General features: G+C 42.1%; 1 protein-coding gene across 5 annotated transcripts; it reads left to right on the forward strand.

Annotated features, from left to right (window-relative positions):
* The first annotated feature begins 784 nt into the window (after positions 1 to 784).
* On the forward strand, positions 785 to 7,271 carry LOC136549636 (endo-1,4-beta-xylanase 1-like). Of its 5 annotated transcripts, none has more exons than XM_066540995.1 (10): positions 905 to 1,227; positions 1,315 to 1,457; positions 2,408 to 2,769; positions 2,851 to 2,992; positions 3,251 to 3,612; positions 3,690 to 3,849; positions 4,258 to 4,595; positions 4,689 to 4,866; positions 4,967 to 5,503; positions 6,015 to 7,271. In XM_066540995.1, the coding sequence occupies exons 2-10, from the start codon at positions 1,356 to 1,358 to the stop codon at positions 7,128 to 7,130; spliced, it is 3,297 nt and encodes a 1,098-aa protein (XP_066397092.1). In that variant the 5' UTR covers positions 905 to 1,227; positions 1,315 to 1,355; the 3' UTR covers positions 7,131 to 7,271. The 5 variants fall into 5 exon arrangements, with proteins under 5 accessions (XP_066397094.1, XP_066397095.1, XP_066397092.1 ...); XM_066540996.1 differs by having other exon boundaries at positions 905 to 1,218; XM_066540997.1 differs by lacking the exons at positions 905 to 1,227; positions 1,315 to 1,457 and adding an exon at positions 785 to 895.
* Positions 7,272 to 7,730: the final 459 nt, after the last annotated feature.

The following is a 7,730-nucleotide window of genomic DNA, read 5'->3' on the forward strand; positions in this document are numbered from 1 at the left end:
AGCCTGTTGTGGCTAAACCTGTTTACTGTGCCTTTTGTTTTTTTTGCTGAAACATGCCGTGTACAGTAAATTATGTAGCTGAAACGTACACTTCTATTGGTGAATGGAAGGGCAGAGCAAACTTGTCCATATATTACGTGTTATATGACTAGTTTGGTTGTGAAATATTATTATAAGGGCTGTAGTGTCTTGTAGTAAATTATATCATCACCTGTTCGCTGATGTTGAAATTTAATTTATGTTGATGTTTATGTTAAAATATTATAAGAAAAAAAACTATTTTATCGAACGAACGGGGCTATATTTGTAATGGCTGCCGGCAAAGCCAATCTTTTTTTATGGTCTGTGGCAAAAGCCAGGTTCCAACAGCGTCCATGAGCCAATTTTTTTGCCTTCTAACGTGAACACGTCACCTTTTCATGATGTTGACTTCGGCCTTGTTTAGATTAGGGTTAGGAATCAGTATTTGGCACTGTAGCATTTTTGTTTGTATTTAATAATTATTGTCCAATCTTGGTTTAACTAGGCTCAAAAAATTCATCTCATAATTTACAATCAAACTGTGTAATTAGTTATTTTTTTATCTGTATCTAATATTTCATGCATATGTCAAAGATTTTATGTGACGGAAAGAGTGAAAAAACTTTGCGATCGCATTGCTCAAAAGTTCGGTATCTGAATGTACAGTATGATGCAGCTTGCGCAGCAATTTCACTTGGATCCTCCTTCCTCCCTCCCCCCCCACCCCCCCCCCAGGCCCCAGCCCCCCAACCCCGCCCCCCCCCCCCCCGCGTCCTCTGCTACTCGACTGTCACGCCGCCGCCCCAGCTCGCCGAACACCGACACGGCGCGGCCTCCGTCTCCAGGGGTCAGGGGCCGCCGATCCTGCAGAGAGGTACTGCTTACCTCCGTGGCTCCGCGCACTCGTCTGGCTTTAGGGGAAGGTGTTCATCTTTATGCCTCGAAGACCCAGGAGACGAGCGTGAGTAGGATAACCTGGGCCTTCCTAATCCAGTAATCCTCCTCGCGCGGCATTCTTCGCATCCGATTCCTTTTCCATCGCTCCGGACGCACGCACGCGCGCCGGCATTCCCTGTGGAAGACGCTTCGGCGCCGCTGTCGCATTCACGGGCGCATCTCCGTGCCGTCCCGAAGCATGCTTACCCTTGCGTCCCAAGCTGTCGTGTCGGCGGTGCCGCCACCTCGGTAGCCAGTTAGGTAGGTGAGGTGAGGGAAGGCAACCACCGCTTACCTTACGCGGCTTTCCTTCCACTTCCACTCCCCTGTTTTGACTTCGTGCCATCCGCCGGGTAGCTGCTGCTGCTGCGCGGAACGGGATTTCCGGGTTGGATGAGATGAGGAGGCGCTGCGGCTGGCTATCGTCTCTGTTCCACCCTCGCCGGGCCGGCCGCGCGCTCCCGCAACCAGATCCACAGGGTCCCGATTCCGAGCCCAAGGTATAGCAACGGCCGCTGCATTCCTTTCTTGCTGTGGATGCTTGTTTGATTGTTCCGGTAGGCCTTGCATATATAGGATTGTTTGGTGGTTTCATTAGCATAGCCAATCAGCTGTTGATTTGATTTCCCACTGAACAAAGATTAATTCAAGGTGCGTATGCTGCAATCGGTTGTACATATTTTACCTTTGCGGGTTTGAGGTTGCATGTTTGCTTTTTTGAGTAGATCTCACTCAGCTGATCTTGTCTCTATCAATACTGGTGAAGCCTCCTAGATCCAAATGCAACCCATTGGGTTTGGGAGATTCCGAGACATGTTGGGCACTCGAGTAGAGTAGATCATGCAGAACTTTTGAGAAGAAATCATATGTTTTAGCTGAAGCATGTGCCAGTTGTGTCAGGCTGTCAGGATTACTCCAAATATCACAACTATCCTCCCCGACCAGAGAGGCCTGCTATGTGATGCAAATGCTGTCAAGGGCTTCGACCTATCTTCTCATTTAATGATGGGATGTTAATTTCTTTGTTTTATTGTTAGTAAGGTACATCTTTGATGTCAGCACAAAAGTCAAGATGGACTGAACCAGTGTCGCAAACAAGGGGCATGCTTGCAAACATGTTGCATCATAATTATGTCCTTTCCCTTTTTAGTGTATTATTACCGAGATAGAAAAACCATGAAAATAAAAATGTTTTTTAAGCAAATGTTTGTGCAAAGTAAACTGAATAAAGACCATGTGGCTTGTTAGGAGATAGTATTCTCCATTTTTCTGTTTTCTGCTAGAAGCTTTGAAACTTTTTGAGCAAATGTGGTTTCCCGAGATCAACTTTTCTATATAACTTAATATATTATGCATATTAGATTATTTGCCAACCATGGTTTCCCAGGTTATGCCCTCTGTCATGATGCTAGGCACATTAACATTTTGTTTCCTGTGCAATGTTGAGCAGGCAGTAGATAAGCACAGTGCTTCTGACGAAGTTGTCATGGAGAACATTCTGTCAAACAGTGATTTTTCTGAGGATCTACATTTGTGGCAACCAAATAGTTGCCATGCATTTGTAGCCGTTGAAGGATCAGGTTACCATTATGGTGTAAGGCCACATTCAGGGTCAACCTATGCTGTTCTTACTCATCGCACACAGAGTTGGCAGGGGCTTGAGCAGGACATAACGGAAAAGGTCACCCTTGGTACTGAGTACTTTGTTGCTGCATATGTCAGAGTTCATGGGGAAGTTCATGAGCCCATTGGAGTTCAGATCACTCTCAAACTTGAGGAGGGGTCTTCTACTAACTATCTTTCTATTGCAAGGTATTTCGACCATAAGCCATCATTCAGTGTGTTGTGTAATATATCATCAGCACTGTTTTATCATTAAGCAGTTATTACTAGGATTTTGGCCTCACAAGAACGCTGGGAAAAGATGGAAGGTTCATTTAATCTAACAACTCTACCAAGACGTTTAGTGTTCTACCTTGAAGGCCCCCCTCCTGGTGTGGACTTACTCATAGATTCAGTCACCATCTCCTACAAGGTATTGCAATGGATCTCTTGCTTGCTTGTGTGTCTGCAATTTCTCAATGGCCCTCGAAAAGGAAGGATTATTGTCTGCTGAAACTATTTCTGAGAACATGTCATATTTATTTGATCATCCAGAACATGTGCAAGAACTATTGTTAACATTGAAGACAGCTTGCATTTTAGTTTTTGTTAAACATATCCCTGACTTAGATACTAATTTGTCTACTAGATTCTCTGCCTTATAGCCTTATTAACTATAGATTTTCTTCAGAAAACAGAGGGGTCAGCTTCATCAATTGGTGGAACAGAGAACATCATTTTAAATTATGATTTTTCTAAAGGCCTTCATCCTTGGAATCCCATCTGCTGCCATGCTTATGTGGCATCACAATGGTCTGGTTTCCTTGATGGTATTAGAGGTAACTCAGGAGAGAACTATGCTGTTGTTTCAAAGAGAACAGAACACTGGCAGGGTCTTGAACAAGATATTACGAATCAAGTGTCTATAGGCACTGCTTATGTAGTTTCTGCTTTCGTTAGAGTTGATGGGAATGTCCAAGGCCAGGTTGAAGTCAAAGGAACCCTTAGGTTGCAAAATGCAGATGGATCCACGCATTATAACCCTGTTGGAAGGTATTGTACTTAAAATTTTTCAACAGTCAAATTCTTTTGATACTATCCTTGATTGACGATCGAATTTGATGTAACAGTGTGGTTGCCTCAAAAGAAAAGTGGAACAAATTGGAAGGCTCCTTTTCTTTGACAAACATGCCAAAAAATGTTGTATTTTACCTGGAAGGACCTCCAGCTGGTGTGGATCTTGTCATTGATTCTGTCACTATTACTTGCTCCAGACATAAACAGTCAAAAGTGAGTTCTTATGTGCTTTTTGTAATATTTTCTTGAACTAAATGTTTGATTTACCTTTTTTTAATCAATATCTTGTTATGCACTTTTTATATTTTTTCAGAAGTCTAATGAAAAAATAATCAGAACTTAACCTAATTTATGCCTGATCTTTCATGGAGTGATGAAATTCTTTGTAAGCTCTATTTTCATTTAGTTCTAATGAAATCGGTACGAGGAATGCAGTGCACAAGATTTTACTGTCAACATTCTGTTGTATTGATCTCCATGAGCTTGATATTTAACTTTGTGCATAACATATATACCCTTTGGTTCTGGGGTCTTCATTCATTGTCTTCATGGCATAAAAAAAAGGTGCACAAACTCTTACAGCCTCGGTTTTGTTGATTAATGATTCCTTTTGAATTGAAGGAAGTAAAAGTACCAAGTAGAGCTGAGACTATAATTAAAAATCCTCACTTCGAAGATGGGTTAAAAAATTGGTCAGGAAGAGGATGCAATATCTGCAGACATGAGTTCACTGCATATGGGAATGTCCGGCCTTTAAATGGCAGCTATTTCGCTTCTGCAACTGGACGGGTTCACAATTGGAATGGCATCCAGCAAGAGATCACAGGCAGGGTGCAGCGGAAAGTTCTTTATGAGATCAGTTCTGCTGTTCGAATATTTGGGAGTGCCAATGATACTGAAGTGCGTGCTACTCTGTGGGTACAAGAATATGGTCGTGAGCGATATGTGGGACTTGCCAAGTAAGTTGTTTTTGTTTCTTGTTCTCTGTTGACAATGCTCTTTTTAGGAGCCAATTACATTATTATCTTACTATTTTTTTTCTATAATCAAAGAAACCAGACTTCTGATAAGCAATGGACACATTTGAAAGGAAAGTTCCTCCTTCATGCTCCCTTTACCAAAGCTGTTATTTTCATAGAAGGGCCTCCTGCTGGAATTGACATTCTTGTAGATGGGCTTGTCTTATCTCCAGCAAGAAAGCTACAAGCTGCACCGTGCCCAAAAATTGAGGTTTGTAGGCTAATGGCTTCTTACAGTATTGAGATTATTTGATTGTGAATGATCCTGAAAGTGTCCTCTCTAATTCAAGAATATTTACTAAATATTGCAGAACGTTTTGTATGGAACTAATCTATTGCACAATAATGCCTTCACTCGTGGGCTTGCTGGGTGGAGTCCTATGGGTTCATGTCGATTGAGTATCCAGACTGAAACACCCCATATGCTATCTTCTATCTTGAAGGACCGTGCAAGTCAGAAACATATAAGTGGTCGTTATATCCTTGCCACGAACCGCACAGATGTTTGGATGGGTCCTTCTCAGGTCATAACTGATAAACTAAGGTTGCATGTCACTTACAGAGTATCTGCTTGGGTACGAGTTGGGTCTGGAGGACATGGACGTCACCATGTAAATGTTTGTCTTGCTGTGGATAATAACCAATGGGTCAATGGTGGGCAAGTGGAAGCTGATGGGGATCAATGGTATGAAATCAATGGAGCATTCAAGCTTGAAAAGCAGCCATCCAAAGTTACTGCATATGTTCAAGGCCCTCCTCCAGGTGTTGATCTCAGAGTCATGGACTTTCAAATATATCCAGTCGACAGAAAAGCAAGGTTTGAGTATCTGAAGGAGAAAACAGACAAGGTAAACTTTAATGCATTTCACGTTTTCGATGTGAGTTCTTCCAATTCATATGTGATCGTGCATGATACAACCATTATTTTCAACAGTGGTGATTTTTTTGCTTTGTTATTAGTGTAAATTTCACATAATTGCAGAAAGGCACATATTTCATGGGCGGTTGCAATCAATGACATTTTTATACATTCATAAAGTTTCACAAAACCCTATCATAACCAAATAATGGCTTAGCTGCCCTTAATCTGCTCAACTTTTTTTTATTGTAATTAAATTTGTTGATATAGTCTATTCATGAAGGTGGTGGTGGTGGTGGGAGGGGGTGGTTATGAAACCTTTTGACCATAACTTAATGCTCGATGTCACTAGCTAAGAAATTTGGAATTTATGACGGCTTGGACCATGAAACTTAGGATTAAGTACCATAGCAAAAAAACTGGGGTTTTGTGGAACTAAACCAGTAAACCTCCAGTTGGCTAAATTTATACTATATGAACTTTCTCGATTCTGCTGACAGGTGAGAAAGCGTGATGTTGTTCTTAAGTTCCAAGGATCAAATGCAGTGAATCTTTTAGGTTCATCTGTGAGGATACAACAGACCGAGAATAGCTTTCCATTTGGATCGTGCATCGCGAGGCACAACATTGAGAACGAGGATCTTGCTGAGTTTTTTGTGAAGAACTTCAATTGGGCTGTATTTGAGAATGAATTGAAATGGTACCATACAGAAGCAGAACAAGGGCGGCTTAATTATAAAGATTCTGATGAGTTGCTTGAATTTTGCGAGAAACATAAGATACAGGTTCGTGGCCACTGTTTATTCTGGGAAGTAGAAGACGCTGTCCAACCTTGGGTTCGGTCATTGCAAGGCCACCACTTAATGGCTGCCATCCAAAATCGTTTGCAAAGCCTGTTGTCAAGGTACAAAGGTCGATTTAGACATCACGATGTAAACAATGAGATGCTACATGGGTCCTTCTATGAAGATAGATTGGGAAGGGACATTAGAGCTTACATGTTCAGAGAAGCACATAAGCTTGATCCTTCTGCTGTCCTGTTTGTTAATGATTATAACGTCGAAGATGGATGTGACACAAAATCTACCCCTGAGAAATTCGTTGAACAGGTAGTTGATCTCCAAGAGCGGGGTGCCCCAGTTGGTGGGATCGGTGTGCAAGGTCATATCAGCCATCCAGTGGGAGAAATCATATGCGATTCCCTGGACAAGCTCGCCATACTAGGTCTCCCGATCTGGATTACTGAGTTGGATGTCACAGCAGAGAATGAACACATACGAGCTGATGATCTAGAGGTGTTCCTCCGTGAAGCATTTGCACATCCTGCTGTTGGGGGGATCATCCTCTGGGGATTCTGGGAGATGTTTATGTTTCGAGAGCATGCGCATCTGGTCGACGCTGATGGGACAATCAACGAGGCTGGCAGAAGGTACCTTGCTCTCAAACAAGAGTGGCTGACCCGTACGAACGGCAATGTCGATCACCAAGGAGAGTTCAAGTTCAGAGGATACCATGGTTCGTACACCGTTGAAGTGGACATGCCTTCAGGCAAGGTAGCTAGATCGTTTGTTGTTGATAAGGATAGCCCGGTCCAGGTGATCACTCTTAATGTTTAATGTGTGGGAAATCATGCATGTATCCTGTTTAGCGAAGTACTGAGGTGTTGAACACCGAGAGTTTCGTAGCTGATGCCACGCCTTCAGAGTGTATACAAAATGACTGTTAAAATATTTTCACTTTTATTCTCCGTTCTAATTTTTTTGTGTGATTATAACGAGTGTATACATTAACATACGGGGCAGAATCTGGACATCGTCACTCTCACACCTCTTTAGCTGACTTTTGGAAAAGTGCAATAATACCTACCCTGAAAATGGCCTAACATCAAAGATTTTTCAGTTTTATAGGCTTGTATAGTGGCCCCGTTCGTTTCGCTGAAAAAAAGTCGAAACACCGTTCCAAATGATTTGTTGTGAGCGAAAAACATTGTTTCGGCTGAAAAAACAAGCTAATAAAGATGGATTATAAGAGAAATGAACAGGGCAAAGTATTTTAAATTTGTATGGTGTTACGATGAATGCTTCCAGTAGAGTTACGCTCGGTTTCCGATACGTGAGGAAGAAACAAAATACTCCTGACGGAGTTTTACTCAATTTTCATTGTGTTGAATACGGCTACGTGCCATGTTTCATATAGATGAAACTCATCTTCTCTCC

Source organism: Miscanthus floridulus, chromosome 4, assembly GCF_019320115.1.
Source record: "Miscanthus floridulus cultivar M001 chromosome 4, ASM1932011v1, whole genome shotgun sequence".
Lineage (NCBI taxonomy): Eukaryota > Viridiplantae > Streptophyta > Magnoliopsida > Poales > Poaceae > Miscanthus > Miscanthus floridulus.

Coding starts and splice junctions, on each gene's coding strand:
- LOC136549636 (XM_066540995.1), top strand. CDS start 1,356: ATGAGGAGGCGCTGCGGCTGGCTATCGTCTCTGTTCCACCCTCGCCGG. Junction 4,596..4,688: donor CGATATGTGGGACTTGCCAA/GTAAGTTGTTTT, acceptor CTATAATCAAAG/AAACCAGACTTCTGATAAGC. Junction 4,867..4,966: donor CACCGTGCCCAAAAATTGAG/GTTTGTAGGCTA, acceptor TAAATATTGCAG/AACGTTTTGTATGGAACTAA.